This window comes from Seriola dumerili, unplaced genomic scaffold (assembly GCF_002260705.1).
Source record: "Seriola dumerili isolate Sdu_G_001 unplaced genomic scaffold, Sdu_1.0 BDQW01000301.1, whole genome shotgun sequence".
NCBI lineage: Eukaryota > Metazoa > Chordata > Actinopteri > Carangiformes > Carangidae > Seriola > Seriola dumerili.
The window spans coordinates 1,316,769-1,335,210 of record NW_019174556.1 but is presented as its reverse complement, the minus strand read 5'-3'; the positions used below and the strand labels follow the sequence as shown (position 1 = coordinate 1,335,210).

The 18,442-nt window shown below is 40.7% G+C and overlaps 3 protein-coding genes across 11 annotated transcripts in view; 1 reads left to right on the top strand and 2 right to left on the bottom strand.

Annotated features, from left to right (window-relative positions):
* The first annotated feature begins 1,024 nt into the window (after window positions 1-1,024).
* On the top strand, window positions 1,025-2,988 carry LOC111231479. Its single transcript, XM_022758585.1, has 2 exons — window positions 1,025-1,291; window positions 1,434-2,988. The coding sequence occupies exons 1-2, from the start codon at window positions 1,218-1,220 to the stop codon at window positions 2,116-2,118; spliced, it is 759 nt and encodes a 252-aa protein (XP_022614306.1). The 5' UTR covers window positions 1,025-1,217; the 3' UTR covers window positions 2,119-2,988.
* On the bottom strand, window positions 2,491-9,370 carry LOC111231478 (E3 ubiquitin-protein ligase ZFP91-like). 2 transcript variants are annotated; one of them, XM_022758583.1, is made up of 12 exons: window positions 8,320-9,370; window positions 7,975-8,012; window positions 7,671-7,787; window positions 7,262-7,301; window positions 6,589-6,699; window positions 6,414-6,506; window positions 6,078-6,263; window positions 5,770-5,820; window positions 5,466-5,544; window positions 4,815-4,929; window positions 4,595-4,694; window positions 2,491-4,465 (listed from the first exon to the last, which is right to left on the bottom strand). In XM_022758583.1, exons 1-12 carry the CDS (start codon window positions 8,727-8,729, stop codon window positions 3,460-3,462), a joined length of 2,346 nt encoding a protein of 781 aa, XP_022614304.1. In that variant the 5' UTR covers window positions 8,730-9,370; the 3' UTR covers window positions 2,491-3,459. The 2 variants fall into 2 exon arrangements, with proteins under 2 accessions (XP_022614304.1, XP_022614305.1); XM_022758584.1 differs by having other exon boundaries at window positions 7,271-7,301.
* A 1,569-nt stretch (window positions 9,371-10,939) lies between these two features.
* Window positions 10,940-18,442, bottom strand: part of rbm47 (RNA binding motif protein 47) — a 33,021-nt gene continuing 25,518 nt past the window's right edge. For 4 of the 8 annotated variants that reach the window (XM_022758442.1, XM_022758444.1, XM_022758443.1 and 1 more), the window contains 4 exons: window positions 18,217-18,240; window positions 17,492-17,701; window positions 15,111-15,304; window positions 10,940-14,422 (listed from right to left, as the gene is read on the bottom strand). In XM_022758442.1, coding sequence (XP_022614163.1) covers window positions 14,171-14,422; window positions 15,111-15,304; window positions 17,492-17,701; window positions 18,217-18,240 — 680 coding nt within the window. In that variant the 3' untranslated portion in view covers window positions 10,940-14,170. The remainder of the gene's footprint in view (window positions 14,423-15,110; window positions 15,305-17,491; window positions 17,702-18,216; window positions 18,241-18,442) is intronic. The other 4 variants (XM_022758446.1, XM_022758449.1, XM_022758448.1 and 1 more) reach the window with 4 other exon arrangements.

Below are 18,442 nucleotides of genomic sequence, written 5' to 3'. Positions count from 1 at the left end.
GTAAAAGAAGTGCAGCTGCTAAAAATGTTGGACTATTAGGAATGTTATCCTGTGTTTGAAAAGCCAACATACTTCTCTGGACAAATTTGGATTTTTGTCATGAAACTAAACAAATTATGATAACTTTATGACTAAGCAAGTTTAGGAATTCCACTACATGACAATACTGAGTTAGAGCAGAAAACAAACGCATGTAAAAAGTTTTCTAACATGTAAGGCACATACAAGATACAAACATTAAATCAATTATTTAGCAAAGGCTGTTTGAAATAATGAAGTCAGAGTGATCTTGCATCTTATAGTTTTGCAGTATAGAATTCCACACTGTACAAAACTTTAAACACAGCAGTCACAAAAGAGGCAGGGAATATGCAATGTGTTACATTTACTTGGATGTTGACTTGAGCCGTGAATTCATATCACAACTGAGTCTGTACATTCAAAATATTTGTCATTAATATATTACGAGTGTAAGGATATATGGTCTCATATGATGATATATGAGGCAAATTTGTAAACTGTAATTTGCCGCTGTATATTTTCAGTTTCTTGAATGACATGCAAGTAAACTGTCTTTTTATGTTCTATGATGAATATGATAATAGGCTACATAACAAAATATGGAGACTGTTCACTCATTTTTCCAATTCAAAAAAAGAAACTAGTTACTCAAAACATATGCCAAAACATATTCCTCAATGCACTGCAAAAATATTAGATTAGATTAGATTATACTAATCTCAGTAAACAGTTGTATGAAAAGGTTTTGGCCAAACCCGGGCAAATTACATATTTTGTTGATTTTTGAAATTCCCGAAAACATTGTGTACACCTGAACCTCTAATGACAGTACGTGAAATACCTAAACAAAGTATGCTGAATCTCTCTACAAAGCACTTCGATCAACGCTTGTTTTAAATGCGATCTGTAAATAAATTGGCGTCACTACTACCACGCCTGTGCTGCAGGGGGCAGTGCAGGCTGCTAGAATGTAAACACTGAGCTGCGGCTACATGACGGAAGCTAATAGCTAACACTAGTGGAAACGTAGATGTTGAAGAATAGGAAATGGGAATGATTAGATATTTACTGCTATATTACTTTGATAAATTCATCCTTTTACTATAAGAGTGTAGTCATCTAGCAGCATTAGCTCGCTTTCATTTTGAAACAAAGCTGACAAGCTAACGAGCTTAGCTTCAGTTAATTGTAAAAGTATGAACTCTCTGGTTGGTTACGGAGTGTCCTCTGAATCTGACAGCGATGGAGATGTAAACACCGGTGGGAATGGGTAAATATTAACTTAGAAAACACTTTTTACTATACACGGATTGTCAGATAATTGTAAATAATATTACATGGGTTATTAACGTATCTTTTAACTGTAACTTTTAACTTGTATTCTCTTTCTCTGCTCCTTTACTATCCTCAAGTTCTGTCAAGGAGGTGGGCGATGAGGCGACAGCTGTCAAAAAGACCCGCAATTTCTTGCTGGAGTCTGGTTCAGCTTCCAGTGATTCAGAACCAGAGGAAGAGGACCCAGAGCCCTCTTCATCACCACCACACCCCCTGGCACCAGCATCATCTGCAGCCTGTCAGCCCACACTGCCTGCACCTTCCCTGGGTTCACTCACCCCTAATAAACTGCCTCCTCCTCCTCTAAATGCCTGCTCTGACAGCAGTGTGTTTGCCAACCCTTTCAAGGCTCAAGCTGACCAGAAGCTCAGCGCCTTACAGAAACATGTCCCCTTAACAATGCAGGCTAAACCCACCCAGATAGGAGGTAAAAGGGTGTGTGTGTCATACAGGAAGGACGGAAGGTGCAGGTTTGGGATCAAATGCAAGTTTGCTCATGACAGTGACCTCCAGACCCCAGTCACTCCCACTGACTGTCATCCACCTGTAAGTGATGAGGCTGCACCAGCTTCAGAACACGTTGAGCCCCATGCAGGTGGCTCCTGTGGTGCAGGATCCCAGAACATCTCAGAGGAGGAAGAGTCAGGAGGGCAGCAAGTGAAGAAGAGGAGGGTTGGACTGAGTAACACCTTGATTCCTCCTAAACGAGCTATGAAGCAGTATGCCATGCAAAGGGACAGAGAGCGGATTAATATGTCCTGATGGATGTTTCCTGAGCTGTAACACTGTGCTCTCATAAAGCAATAGTATGTAGTGCAGGTGAAATATGTTCTCTGTATCAGTCTGTAGAAATTGTCTACTGTCCATTGTAGGATAAATCAATAACTCAGGCCTATGGGTACATTACTGCTGGCAGCAACTTACATTTGTATTCCTCACATACACACATCAAGAGCCATTTGTGGTGTGGACAGGAGGAGCTGAGGACTGAACCACCAACCTTACCAGTAACGGCTGACCACGCCACCAATTAATCTGTAGCTGCCCGAACTGAATGGAAAGAAAGAATTCTGTGATGCTTTGGGTTTTCCCCCCAGAAGGATGTCCTCCAACTGTCAATGAAAACACTTTGGATAAATGTTAAGACATTTATTTACATCATATAAATGAACAGTTTTTGTTTTTAGTGCTACCACACATCCTATTTCACAGATCAGAGCGGTTTCCAAGGTAAAGATTATAGACAAGTTTTGAGTTTAACTGTCTAAATCATTGACTGGGCTTGCTGTTTTTTGAGGGTTTATGTGGGATTTAAAATGTCCAAGGCCACCTTTTGCCTACCTACATTGACCTAAGACTACATTATACGGGCTATTATTCCTTCAAAGTCAATTAACAGCAAGGCTTAACAAACAGCTGCACAAATATCATTGGAACAGGTTTAATGACATTGCCCAGATCTCTAAAATATGCATATTTTGTGACTTTTTACAGGCCTGTGAAACACCTTTTTCCTCTCTATACTTTCCCAGGTTTTTAAATGTTTAATCTTTATTTGTGAATTCAGAGTGTGCTTTGACCTCGAGTGAATGTTTTTTAGTTGATCTGGACAATAAATGAAAAACGACTGTCTATTTGCTGAAACAGATTTTACTCACCCCACACATATTGTGGATGTTTATAGCTTTCTAACAAGTGTTTTATGTTTAATTCATTATATAAATTAATTTGATTTATTCCAGTAGGAACTTGCGACACACCTGGCATTGGATGTGCTGTATATTACTAAGAGGTATGCTATATTATTGCATAATAGCAACATCTCTGCAGCATTACCTCAGCATCAATACACACACTCACATAAAAGGCTAGTTAAGTTTACAGGACTGTTATGTACAAAGGCAACAACTTACACATACAGACACATACATATCTTTCCCTGATACAGATATTCTAAAAAAAACTACCAAATATGACTATGAGTGAACAGTACATAATATATTGGTGATCCTACATTTACCTCAAACATTGCAATACAGTAATATTAGGTCACTGGTGACATAATCTTCCTCTATTTTCTTCTTTGTGTGCTCCATCCTCATGTTACATGAGGGCCTGCTGCACATGTCTCTCAGTGCCGTCAGCCAGAACTTCCCCATGGCCTGTTTGCTCCCAGACCACGCCGTCCTCCCCCCCAGCCTCTGTATGCTGGAGGGAGTTGGCTGATGGAGAGGAGGAAGTGAGCACGGGATTGTCCAGAATAAAGCTGTCCCCGTTGGTGGAGGCTGGATCCTGGGACTGAGGCTGGGATGGGGACAGTAGAGGGGGGCTCGGAGCGGCTGTCTGCAGGGTCTGAAGTTGATGAGAGGTCGCTAGGATTGGGATCTGCTGAATGTGGGTCTGGGACTGGCTGACCGGCTGGAAGGTCATTTGCAGGATTTGTGTCTGCCCCTGGCTCTGTTGCTGGGAGGAATACGACTGAAGAGGCTGGAGCTGGGGTCGGTGCTGCGTCACCACTGAGCTGGAATGGAGGGTCAGTTGTTGGATTTGAGGCTGTTGTGGCTGCTGAGCGGCCTGCACAAACTGGACGGGCATCTGCAGCTGGAGGTGAGTCTGCTGCTGGTTGTCAGCCGGTGAAGGGGGGTCGATAGGGGACAGAGCAATCGTCACTGGCACCTGCATGGTATGGAGGCTCTGGTCTTGTCCCAGTAAAACCACCTGGTGACTCACCTGTTGGGCCACATGACCCATTTGGGACACCTGAGCCACTTGCTGCCCAACCTGCCCTTCCTGGCTCAGCTGGTCCACCTGCCCATCCTGCCCTACCTGGCTCACGTCCAAGTTGGTGACCTCTGCTTGCATGGGGTTTCCCGGCAGCTCCAGCAGGGAGGCAGGGGTTGTGATGAGGGCGCCAGCGTTGGCTGCCAGCGCCTCAGCGATTAGCACCTCAGGGTGACTCTTAGCCTTATGGGCCACAACACAGTCCTTCTTCTCAAACTTCTTACCACAAATGGAGCAGGAGAACTGATAGGTGGCATCAGCATCGTGCTTCTTCATGTGCCAGTTGAGAGACGCCTTCTGGCGACAGGTGAAGCCACAGATCTCACACCTATTCATAGAAGAATAGAAAATTGAGAGGAAATGTTTTTTTTAGTGATCTAGTTTAACTTTACGAAATGAATAAATGTCTAAATTAAGAGAGCAAATGATCAAAAATTGGGAACAGGGAAGTACTTACTGTAGGGGCTTCTCTCCTGTGTGGATCATGCGGTGCACAGCCAGGTTGTGGGAGCTCTTGAAGGCACGAGCACAGAACTCGCAAATGTAGTCTCTCTGGTCTAGAATCATAAAACACTCAAATATAGATGTGTTTTCATGTACTTTCATTATTAATTATAGGGAGAAATGGTCAAACAGATCAAACCTAATACATGCTGTATGTATGCGCATATGTGTACCTGTGTGGTGCTTTGCATGACGCAGAAGCTGCTTCTGTAGGCGGAAAAGCCTTCCACAGGACGGGTGAGGACATACATATTTCTTCTTGAGTAAGTGCTGGTATTTTATATGGTGCTGTTGTGGAAAACAGAGAAAATGCAGAACGGTATATCAGACTCAGTTGGATGGAGTGTGTCATGGTGAATGAGGTTTTGTTATCAGGAATGATAAAGGCATGTATGGTCAAATTGTCAATAAAGTGGAAATGATTATTGGAACGTATCTGAACATGTTTTGCAAAACTGATAATTCCCTTCAGAACTGTGCTAATGTCAAACACCTTGGATCCAAGTTTAGTTCCCCTCAGCTATTGATATTGACAAAACAATTCACCAGGAATTCAACTTGGACCCCTTTTAGTGCTGAAACAATTAATCAATTAGTCTATCAACAGAAATTTTATCAAGTAATTTTAAGACAGAACTTAGGACTCTGGGAAAATGTGATGGACATTAAATATTTGTCTTTATTTTCTTTCACATCACTACTATTGATGTTTGAAATATGTGAAAAATTTAAGCAGAGTTTGAAATACATTTCCGTTAACTGTATTTGACCCTGTGACAGATGTAAACAATCCTCAGTGGAATTGTGTAGTTGCTGAGACAAACCTGTAGGTAGCGAGGATGAGCTAGGACCGTCCCACATCCTTCCATTTCACAGCGCACATATTGCACTGGGGGCTTCTTTCTGTGTGGGTGAAGCATATGTCACTGTAATGTTACAATATCAAATATTTTAATGAATCTCCACATCTTCACTGTGATGGACCACATATACACATATTAACATGTCCATTGAAAATTATGTCAGTCTTCAATCACTATCATATCCTTAAATTTCTGGATGATAATCCATGAAAATATATTATTTGAATTTGAGATTATAATGACCCAATAAAGACATAAATTTTACCTTCTCTTTGGCAACCGTGGGGTTTTGTCATCTTTTTTCCGCCGGCCTCTCCTGACACACAGTGAACAAACAAAATTATGTTATTGAGTTGCAATTGAAAGTCAGAGCCATTTTATATCGTGAATACAAATCCACTTTGAAAAGGAGTTTGCTTTGTAACCATATAAACAAGAACAACACACATTATGTTCAGACTGAACCTGTAATAATATAGTCACAGTTAGAAAAAATGCTTAACATTAGACATAAAAGGAATGTGAATCTGTCCAACTGATAACTGTATACACATTGAGTGGTACTGTGCTTACTTCCTGGGTCCATCCGGGTCCTCCACAATTTCTTCTTCTAGCTTTACTTCCTCTTCCACACTCTCCAAATTGTCCGAACCTTCTATCTTTATCTCAGCGACCTCTTTCTCTTTTTTAGGTGCCTTATCTTTTTCTTTCTTCTCCTTCTGTCTAAGAGGAGCTCTACGCTTTGGTTTCGGGGCATCCCTAAGAAGAAAAACAGAGAAATATCCAGTTACGAAAAAAAAAAACCCAAAAAACATGGCACCTATGTCTAATCATGTCTGAGCATGGAGATATCCACATCTAATGCAAACAGAGGTGCAATCTGAACCCCTCCCACACACACACACACACCTTTCACCCTTCGGGTCGTAGCTCTGGTCATTTAAGTCATCTCTAAAAGGAACATCTTCGTCACTGCTGAGGCCCTCTTCCTCCTCTGCACCGCTGAAAGCAAAACAATCAAGACTTGAGACAGGATTTTACACTTTCTGCAGGGGATCAAGTGATGCACTTCAGAAAAGTTTACCTCTGACTCTGTGGCTGGTAGTTGAGGTCGTTAGGGTCATCCTGAAATGGAGGGTCTTCATCATCCAAGACTGGGTCAGCAACATTTACGCTTTCCTCCTCTTTTTTTTTACTGAAACATAGCAGTCATGAAAACACACCATTAATCAGGCACACACTTTCACAATATACAAGACAGTAAAAAACCATGAGACCAGCGGATTAGAACTATCAGAACAAGATATATGCTTACAATATATGATATTCAGCTTCTCTATTGTTAAAGATAATGCATATACCATTCTTTTTTAATATATTTTTTAAAATGATGCTGACCCACAAAATCAGACCAAGTAAATATATATCTGTGCTATATTTTTCAGCCTAACGGCCTGTAAATTTGTGTCAAAGATGTGATAAAATCCAACATAATCACATCTTTAAAAGGGTAAGTTCACCCATATCATAAGAAACATATTTTCCCAGATAACTTCTTAATAAAACTGTTAAAAAAAAGTATCTGCATGGCTTGATACCATGAGGAATAAAATAAATGAGACCTTGTGAATTTGGATTAACGAATTCTTTAATATATACTTAAACCATACAACACCAAAAAAATACAACTTCAGCAATGAACTTTAATGCTTGCAATGTTCATATCATGCTTTACCCAAAGGGCCAAAAATACATACATGTCATACTTCTCTTTATTGTTCACCTCTCCTTCCACTGCTGCATGACATACAGAAAAAGAAAGATGTCAAGAGGTTAAGCAAGGCAACTACTGTAAATGATGCAAAAAGGAAAAAGCATGAATGCATAAAACAAACAATTATCTTAAGTAGTAAGGAGGGATGAGGAGAGGTTTGCACCTAAATTTTCAACTAAAAAAAAGCAGCAATGATGCCATTAGTTAGACTGAAAATCCATAATGACAACCATTCCATAATTAGAAAACAAGAACCTGATTTCACTGACAATTTTCTAAATTTCTAAAGAATAACCAACCTCAAGAACAGTAGTCAGCATGGTATTTCAGTGTCTCTGTGTGTGTATGATTTGATTTGTGAATTACAGGCTCATTGTCAACAGGTTGCTCACCAGCTGGATTCTCCATTCCAGGTTCGGTCTTACACACAGGCTTGGCAGAGCTGCGACTGGCCCTGCCAGAAGGGGGCTTGGCACGAGTCTGGGCTGGGGGGCGTCTAGAGGGAAGAGCTGGAGAGAGGCAGCAGAGGCATGCCATCAAACATACTGTTTGCCATCAAGTATAATACATGCATGACACAGGGTTTGAAATACGCAGTAATCCAATAGCATAGAATGACATTTAATTTAAATGTAAACTTAGTAAAAGGCATACCACATATATCAAGAGGCTCTTATATAACAATTTTCTAATTACCTTGAGCATCTGTAGCAGGTTTCTTGAGGTTCTCAGAGCTGCGCAAATGAGAAAAAAAACACTGAGATGTGACATTTTCTCTACCTGCAGAGCGACATGCCATCATTCATCACATGCATTAAAAAGTTGTAGCACTGAATAAAATATGACAAATTTCGAAGCCAGGTAAGTTTCACTCCACCCTCCCTATACAGAACAGCAGAAAGGGGACGAGCTATGCTGAAGGCGTGCTTTTGACAGGAACTGACCCCACCGTCATTAACACACACGTTAAAAGTGTAGACAGGCTCATCATAAACAAATGTAGTGCTCTTTCTATCTCGGGTTACGCAATTAAAAACTTACTCTGTGCCTTGAAGGCTGTCACCTGCGACCCCCCCTTCAGCCTCTGCCAAACCCGCAGATTCTGAAATTTTCTTCCGCCTGGAGTTGGAAACTTTCCTCCGCTTGGTCGCGCCGGTGTCCTGGCTCGGTTCGTCTTCGTCGTCGCTCTTGGTGTCCTTCAGCCAGGCCGGTACTGCCCTCGTTGACCTGTCTCTGAGAACCCGTCCCGAGCTCTGCGGGCTCGATGCTGCTCCGTTAACGTCCGTTAACGAAGCGGAGACGCCGGACCTCGGGCGGCCCGCTCCCCGCTCTCTGAGCCCCCTCCGCGGTGTAACGGTCGTACTGGTGGCCGGGGTCTGATCTGCGGCCTTGTCCTCCGCCGATTCTTCACCTGTATTTACATCTCCGGTTCGGTCGCCGACCGGTTCCATCACCGTGAGGACACTTCTGCCTACCTCAAATTCCGCTCAAAGTCAAGCAGGTTTACTTGCAATTAGAGGAAAAACGGACCACATCTGGTTTAAAGACGTTTTGATGGCAAGCGGCCTTTATCCAACAGTGGGACATTTTCCGTCAGTGCGCTGAGTTCGTCGCAAATTAAATGCATATATTTATTGATTAGAAATTGAAAACTTTTCTTAATTATCTATTCATTAATAAACCGATATAATTTTAAAGAAGCAGACACTATTTTCGCGTTCTTAAAGCTATAGTAAACCTACTTATTCGCCCGGGCCTGGTGCACAACCATTTTGTGCGCTTTGTTGCGTCTCCTTTAAGCCAAATATAAACCGGGGTTACATTCAGGAGCGGAGACGCATTTTAGCAGCTGCTACAATCATCTGGATTTCCCTCTGTGCCTTTTGCAGATCGACTAGACCTAGCGGCATTGTTTATAAATCTGCAAAGGCAGCAACAGCCGTGCAAAGGCAGCGCGCATACGGATGGCTGCCGGGGCATCATGGGAACTGTAGTGAAAGTCAGATCAACAGCGCTTGGATTTTGTTTCAAGGATATTTCTCCCGTTTTTCTCGTGTCTTTACCGCTTTGGGATACAAAATGAGAATTTAAAAAATTCTCCTGCATAGAATTAGCAATATATTTTTTCACAATAAATAACAGTAAGTAATATAATATTAGTGTAAATATGGAAGAATGTTCCATAGCCTACATGCAGAATATTTTTCCTGTCACACATAGAACGGAATGAAATCACTATTCTCATTGTATTTTATTCCTACAGTATTTTTGTGTTCTGTGCTAATTAAATTAATAAATTCTATTTTTCTCAACACTTGCTGTATGGTAAATATATTCCCTCTGCACGTGTTGAATTTCTATCTGAACTTCAAGTAATATTAAGTGTGGTTTATGTTTCCCGCAATACTCTGCGTTTACGACTGTGGAGCTAACATGGCTGCCACTTAAAATCCTGGATATTAGCTCTGCTGCAGGCTGCTCTGATAAATTGCGTTTGCCACCAGATGGCAATATTATCCTAAATGATACACTAGTTCCTTCAAACAGCACTGGGGTATCCAGCTAGGTTTAAAATTTAACTTGCTCCTGCCACTATTTAAAATGATAAAAGTAGGTGTGGTATGGGGATGTGTTTATTATGGCAGCATGTTGGAGATAATATTTCTGGGAAATAAACTCACTCTTTCCAGTGGTTTGACAGAGTCTGTGAAGCATTTATTAATCATACACTTATCATGAACACACAACTCAAACACAAACCAGCATGTGGGCAGTAACCCAATAACAGAATAACCGATATTGATACCAATATTTTTGTAATACTAAATTCTTGTTGGGTAAGGAAGGGAATGGAAGGGAACGTAGGAAGGCACCATTAGTCTGCTACTTCTGAATACATTTTTTACTTTATTATTTTATCTATCTATTTATTAAAATATTAGAAAGTTATGAATGGCAAATAACAAATATTTGTTGTGGGAACTTTCTGAACTACTGAAGAGATCATTATGCACATGCACACTGCAGCAGCAGAAGCAGAGAGTGCATGAAGAAACATGTTCATGTGCCCAAAACATGATCTAACTTGAGATTGTTACAGTTTTTAGTGTCAGCCCTACTGATGTCACTTTAGGTATCAATCTGCCCATCCCTAATGTATTAGGTTGTTGCTTTTCCTGCAACCTGTCACCACATTTTCATGGTAAAACGTGATCAGTTAGCTAAAAGGTGGTGACATTGTACAAAACAAAAAAACGATGTACTTGTGATTGCCTTCTTGTACATGTTGTACTGCATGATGAAGGCTACTTATGTTCTTAAAATCCTCCCTGAACTCCTCGCCGGGGCACAACATGTTTCTAGAGTAAAGTTGACCCGCCACAGAGAAGTTTATGAAACATTCTCCAAACACGGTGCTGCCTCTGCTTTCTCCACCATGACACATTGCTTAATAATAGCTGATGTATGAGGTCAGGGATGGGTTTCCATTCACAGAGGTCAGAGTCAAAGTCCTCTACTTCTGAACCTTTCAAGTAACTACTGACCCTTTTTAGCACTTTCACAGCTATGCAGTTTAATCTAAAACTAAGTCAAGTTTACATGGTTTGGCACGCAGGGAAATACATAGAGAGACAAATGAATAACACAGCATAACATTGCATCCTTTTGAAAATGCTTTATTTATCTACTTTAACACTATAAATATAACAATGCCGAACAAGCTTTTTTTTTTTTTTTTTTAAACAAACCTTCAGATAGAAAATAGTCTGCATAGGTCTACAAAGGAATGGCAAAGGGCACATCTTGGCAATAAGGCACACACTAGAAAGAGTTTAAATGGTAACACCTATATTAAACTAGGCATATGCAGCTCCACACCAATGACACAAGGAGCAGGAGGAGGAACTCCTCCTGCTGTAGTGTGGGTGAAATGCAGACAATAGAAAGTGAAGCAGGTGTTTTGAGTGGGAGGCAGAACCAGAAGGACACACTTGTCTGCTGTCTAACACAGGGCTCTTAAATCACGATGAGACCTTTAATAGTTTCATCAAAACTGACAAGCAGAGTTTCGACACCATGAGCTCAGAGTGCCAGCGGGTCATCACGCTTCCATCAGCCAGTTTTAGTCTTGGTTGACAATTTGAAGCAGAAAGAGATGGCCTTTGTGTTCCCACTCATCACACCAAATCTGGTTCAAAACAGCAACAACAACATAATATTACACATAAGAAAAAACACATGAACCTTGAATGTTTAAAAACTATTGGACACTTTGGCAAAAAAGAGTTTTTTTTTTCTACTTTTGTTACTCTGACTTTTTTTATCCCTAAAACAAGGTGTAAATAAAGAAAAGAAATATGTTTTACAATATATTATACCTTTTCTTCTCACTTCATAGACAACACATGTAATGCATATATTAAATATATCCTGACTTATTGTCATCATACAAGAAAATAATAAAAGCAGTTTGACAGCAGTTTGCTTTCTAAATGAAATCCAGTTTCCAAGGGGAGATGAGTAGCAAAATGTAGAGGGAGATGAAACAAATGCGACTTGTTTGCTGTGGATGATCAAACTATTCTTCTTGGATCAATAACTTAGTCTTGATCTTTTTCACAACCTCAAAATACAGGCCATCATCAAAGTCAAACTCATCATATTACTTTGTGTGTAAAATGTGATTAAAAATCTGAAGAGTTGATAGAAAATTAGCAAATGAAATCTCCTCAAATGCAGTGAATGAAAAAAAAGTTGGATTGCAAGAATTGAAACTAATAGAAGTGGTTGAGAAATACAAACCAGCACACAAATGCTTTGTCTGTTGTGGCCATTGTGGAGTGTGACTTCATGATCAACAGCTGCTTGCGGTTTGTGTTGTAGTAAATACATGTATAGCTACTTGTTTATATCAGCATGAGGTATTGCTCCAGTTATTCCAGTTCAATTTTACACCATCAACACACTGCAGAGTTTTAAAAGTGCCTACTAAACATTCATAAGGGTTATTCTATTGTTTATCTTTTATGCTTTAACTGCGTGGAAAAACTCTGTCAGACACATAGAAATTGAAAAAAAAATGCCAACTAGCCCAGTTCACACATGAATTCATGCTCAGTATTTAATATCTCTTCATCTGAAAGTGGCAAATCTCTTGCCTGTCATAAATACGTTTAAGTGCACCTCGGTCAAGCACAGTTCTGAGGACAAGAAATGGAGAGCAGACAAACATATGGAGTGTTACTGCAGGATCGATCAGAGAGGAGACTACAGGAGAGAGGTAGCCTTGTCACATCTGACTGCAGAGACTGAAACCTACACGTCTCACCAAAACACAGTGATAGCAGAAATCTGGTTCATTAGTTATATGAACGGAGAAGACTCCGGTGCTATGCACAGATGGAAGTCGTTTCCTCTCGGTGTTTTGTTATGAAAGGCACAGTGAAAGGCATAGAGTAGCACATGCACGCAGATGTAAGGCCCTGTAGTCAGGCCCAGAGAAGTTTTCTGATGTCATGAGACTGGAGTGTACGTAGCCATAAATTTTTGGTTAGCACTGGCAAATGCAGGAGCACTTTATGAGACAGAGTGCTCCAGTCCATACAGAAAAATGTCTCTCATCACTGTCCATATTTGTTCACCTTTCAAAAGTCAAGCAATTCAAAAAAACAATAATAAAAACATACACAAATGAGCAAAAACAACTAATATCTGTTCAGTCTTAGTCCCCTGCCAGCGCAGTTTCAGAGGATGGGAAACATCTCCGTGTACATGATGTTACTTTCCAAAAGGCTTGTAGATAAACCATGTAGCAAATAACTCAAAAAGCCTTCAAGCTTCTTTCTCTAGTATTTGTTCCCCAGGGAATCTGTCACAATAATATTAGTAAGTTGGCTACTTTTCTTCAAACAAACCATGATATACTATATGTTTTCAAAAGTTAAAGTGGAGACATAAAAACAAGCAAACTAATTGTAGGCAAAAAAACAACAAAAAAAAAACAAAAACACTTACAACCGTCATTAAAAACAACCAAAACACAAATAAAACTAAATGAACCAAAAAGTACCAAACAGGTGTTTTTGAAGCATACACATTCAACCAGCATGGACGGACAGCATCACCTACAGTGTGTAGCATTGTGTAGAATACTATATATTAATGAAAAAAAATATACTAAAAAAACATTAGTATATCCAAAGACAACTGTCTTCAGTGGTATCCTCATTTGTCAGTAGTTCCTGTTGTATTTTTACTTCCTTTCAATTAACTTTTCTCTTTCCCCGAATCCCACCCAATCACAGGTTTTTACACTTTCTTAATTTTTTTTAGACATAGTGTAAAGGTCTATCTCTCCTGCTTCAGAAAACAAATACGACCCACAAAATAAAAAGACCTGCATAGAATAAAACCTTAAATATGTATCTTCTCTTCATAAATACTTGAATGTACCTTCAGTGTTCCCGTTGCCATGGCAACAAGGTGGAGAGGGTCAGAGAAAATGGGGGTTGTGTTTGTGTTGTAATTATGAGTTATGCTGATTGTTGGGGGACATCATTGTCACCACATACGGGCAGGTTTCCTCAGTGGGTGGAGTGTCTTCTATGTGTGTTATGATATTCAGTAGAAAACAGTGGTGCTGCATTATTAAGCGTGTCATACGGCCTTGGGTCCAGGCTGCACTGAGGCCAGTATGTGTGACAGATATGAGATGTCTTTTTGTCACTGTCTGTGTTCTGAACATTTGCTTCATTCCTTCAGAGCTCTTGGAGGTTCACAAGCTTAAGAGATGTTTCTATACGATGAGACGGGCACTTCTGAGATGTTGCAGTGGTCGTTAAGTCACAGACAGGAAAACTTGTCGTTATTTCATGTGGCCTGAGCCTCAGAATCAGTATGTCTGGTAGACATCGTGGATGGGCAGCTGGAAGGCCGTGGCGGGAAAGGCCTGTGGCACAGCGTAACCGGTGTAGCCTCCATATGCTGCAGCTGCCACCGCTGCATTCTTCTGCAGAGCAGCCAGAGCTGCTGTGTTGGCAGCGTAGTTTGTGATGGGGACGTATCCAGCTCCATACAAGCCACCGGCTGTTGGAATACGCTGCACATTGTGGGCCATGGCATAGACGGGAGTGATTGGACGACCCTGGGAAATGTAGGCGGAAAAACAAAAGAGCATTAAGCATGTCCTGAATGATTATACTCTGTGTATGTTGAGTAGATTCACTGAATGAATGCATTGAATGGTGTGTTGTTTTACCTTGAAGAATCCAACATAACGTTCTCAGACTACTATAGATTATATAAACTGTATTCTAAGTTATTTGAAATATAAAAATTCATAGTAACATAAAGAAAAATAACTCTTTTTGTAGCCAATGAAATGAACATTAATGTTTTTGTAGGTTATAGCACTATTAGTCGGTAAGTTGTAGTAATCATCATTTCTGTTGGTTATAATAACACCTAGCCACTAGTTTAAAAACACTGAAACAGTGTCAGTCACAAGTCATCATACAGGTTCAATATTTTGCCAGGGTAGGCCCTCACAGTGGTCGGGGTGAAAAGAAAAGGGGGCAGAACCCTTTTATGGGCCAAATTTGTTTGTAGTTTCAAACAAAAATGGCAAAAAGGTAATTTAACTACTTGAATCACTATGCACATATGAATGTAGCTGAACTACCAGCAAGCTACTGCAAAATGTAGTTAAACTGCTAGTTAGGTCAAGGTGTATCATAGAACTAATTACATGTAATTCACTCCCAACCCTGCATCTTAATGCGCATGAATCATTCACATTTGTGAAACATTGTACACAGTGTCCCTCTGCACACCTGGAAAGGTGGAGGGGTGGAGACTGCAGGCAGGACGGTGGCAGCAGCAGCAGTAGCGGTGGTGTGTTCAGGGTGTTGCATGGCCAGAGGGTTGATAAGGTGCTCCACCGTGTGCACCTTCCCCTCCTCCATCAGCTTGGCTGCAGGAGCCGCACTGAACACTGGGTACTGCCCACCTAGAGTCGGCAATGCCACTGCACAGAGACAGAACACACGAATGAGAGCTTGGATAACAGACTGGACCACAGCAGACAACAGAGTATAGCAAGAGATCATATGTGTTAATATGTTTGAATTCAAAATACAGGAAATAAGAGGAGGAGACATGCAATACATGCACCCATGAAACAGTGATACCTAGATCTATGAAAGAGTGAGGAAAACCGAGGTGATGAAGGATAAGAAAGAGAAAGACAGTTTGAAGGGTATCATTTAGGCAAGAAGTGAAAAAATAATAAGTTACACAAGTTGACGTTGTGGTGTGATTCGGATTAGGTTGGTGCTCAACTGTGGATTAACCCCAGTGTTCCACTCACACACACACACACACACACACACACACACACTCTCACACACACACACACACACACACACACACTCTCACACACACACACACACACACACACACACTCTCACACACACACACACACACACACACACACTCACACACACACCCACACAGAGTGAACACAACGTCAGTCATTGTTTCAGATGGACAAAAGTCTTTTCAATCTGGTGGTGATCCTGTGATTCCACACAGACTGGGTCTGAGACCGGGCTCCAGACTGGGGTCAAATCGTTCCAGAGGGAGCATCGAGAAAAAACGCTTCACAAAATGGACCTCTGATCAGCAAATACATGACATTACTAGTAATAATGGGCAGTTCAATATAAATTTTGAGTTAGAAAAACAACATAATTGGCCAATGTGGTAGGTTTAGTAACCTTTGTGTTAGACTGAAGAATAATACCAGTGTGTGCATTTGTATTTTGCATTTCTGTCATATCAATATAAAAAAGTACATGAAATTTAGAATTTAAAGGATTGGCTCACATAAATCCATAATCTCATTTTCTGAGATTTTTTCTGTTTTATGTCCTAAAGGCGAGTTGGGTTTTTTCTCCTCATTCTTGTCAGTGAACTCTATTAATTTCCTTATGCTTACTGTCAGGACCGAAGGAGAAAAGAAAGACCAGGAAACAATCTTTCAAAAACAAGCCACCTTGCAACTTTGCTGCCACATTCTTTTTGGCTGGGAAAGCAGTTAAATTAATGTCACTACAATTACTATTACTGTAATTACACTGTAGACTTTATACTTCAAAACAAAAAATTAGTACATGCCAAAAAACAAAAAACACATACAGCGTGCACTGCAAACCGAGCAAAATGAGATGGTCAAGAACTCTCCATGACACTGGTATTATCCTTTAAATGATCAGAACAGAGTGGACATGAGGGATAAGGGGAGATAAATAATCTTTAGTTTGTGCAGTGTAGTTTGGTATTTCAACTCCATTCTTGACTGAAACAGTTGTAACTCAAAAAAAAGAAAAGAAAAGCTAAAGCAGCTGCTACTGCTCACTCATATCACCATCCGTCATTCTGCCATTACTAAAAGAAAAAGACAACACGCAGTATTGTCAACTATGTTTCAGTCAAAAGTTGGAATTGAGTGCACGTCTAAAAGGAGATTGTGCAAGCACACATAACCATGTTCAGACCGACGGCAGCACTGCATGAAAAAAACACATGGCTGCCTCGTTCATTTCACTGAGACCACGGTGCAACACAGTGCGATGGATTCTGGCAAAGAACTGTGTTAGCCAGTCACTTACATTCCAGGTAGATTACTTTGTTTACCTGGTAATCATCACGAGAGAGGATAAAATGACTGCTGCTGTAATCAAGTACAGCTGTGATGGAGTTATACAATCCTTAATATAATAGTATTTTAAATCACTGAGCAGTGGTTTGGCATCTGACAGCCTTTAAACTGATGGATGTATTGCTTCCCTTCCTGGATCGTATTTCACCGTGTCACCGCACTCCCTTTTGTTCTTTTAGCACAGTGCTGTTTCAGTCTGAACAGACAAATTTCCGATATCGGGAGGAAAAAGGAAAGAATGAGGAACAAAGCATAGCAGTTACTTTCTGGTCATGCTAGAAAGGACATACATTTAGTGTCATTATTCGTTACTGTAAAGAGAAAGGACGTCCTTTTGCACATAACCATCCAGCAACAACTATTACCTTGATTCATGAAAACTCGTTCAAACTACACAGGACTGAGAGAGACACAGAAATTTATGAGCTTGAAGGTTTAGTGAAGGCTTTTAAGGTGGGCGAGGACATGGAGGGATATATCTATCTCACTGACTTGTGCCAGGTTTGATGCCAACTGGGTTGACGGAGGCAGCAAGCTCCAGACTGGGCATCAGCTCATAGGGCTTTTCGGGCTGCTTGGTCTTGCCCTCATGGTAGCGGCTGTAGATGCCACGACCGGCAGAGTAACCCCCCAGGTATGACCCCCGCGGTCCAGGGGTACGGTTACCTGCAGCAGCACGACCACGACCTCGCACAGTACCTGCTTAAAATACAATTAAAGTAATATGATGACAGGGGTTGTGGTTTAGGACTTGGGCAGCAGGGGCATCTTAAGCTGAAAGTTGTGTATGACAACATGTAAAGCAAGACTAAACGACGAGTTTAGAATTTCTTTGAAAGCTCCTCTAAAGATATCAGGACTTGGTTTACAAGGAGAGTCTTTTAGGTGTATTTTAGGGGAATAATGTGCTCATAATGTTGCTAGTGGAAAACTTCTCAGCAATATCTGTTTGAGCTCAGGGGGTTTGGAGTTCTTTAGGTCCAGTTTGACCTCTTTCTTCAGCACTGTTCTGACTCTTAATTATGTAAGTTTGTGGCACTATGAAATGGTATTCCAAGACGTTTCTAGCTTTGTTGTGATCTCTGCAATAACCCAGCATGAAATGGGAGTTGATAGCACAGCAAGAAAAGGATGGTGTTAGAAAATTTATTGTCAAATGGCAAGAAAGCTCATTGTTCATTGAAGGAATAAGTAGGAATAAGGATGTGAGAGATTACCATTGTTCTGTATCATTGGGGATCCTTTGGAGAGAAAACCAAAACACAATGATTGTTGAAAGTCAAATAGATTGTCCTGCTACCACCCAAAGACCACATTTAATCAATCAAAGGTAATGGGATTAGCATTCATTGGTCCATCACCTTGTTCTGTCTTTGCCTTTTAGCAACAAATCTCAGATTTTAAGCCACAAACCCTCATCAAGTTAAAGACTTTCGTCAAATG

What these genes read in the sequence shown, in the direction of transcription:
- LOC111231479 (XM_022758585.1), top strand. Translation starts at nt 1,218, where the DNA reads ATGAACTCTCTGGTTGGTTACGGAGTGTCCTCTGAATCTGACAGCGAT. An exon ending in GTAAACACCGGTGGGAATGG is followed by an intron (nt 1,292 to 1,433) that starts GTAAATATTAAC and finishes ACTATCCTCAAG; the next exon opens with TTCTGTCAAGGAGGTGGGCG.
- LOC111231478 (XM_022758583.1), bottom strand. Translation starts at nt 8,729, where the DNA reads ATGGAACCGGTCGGCGACCGAACCGGAGATGTAAATACAGGTGAAGAA. An exon ending in TGGAATGGAGAATCCAGCTG is followed by an intron (nt 7,302 to 7,670) that starts GTGAGCAACCTG and finishes TATGTCATGCAG; the next exon opens with CAGTGGAAGGAGAGGTGAAC. An exon ending in TACCAGCCACAGAGTCAGAG is followed by an intron (nt 6,507 to 6,588) that starts GTAAACTTTTCT and finishes TTTTGCTTTCAG; the next exon opens with CGGTGCAGAGGAGGAAGAGG.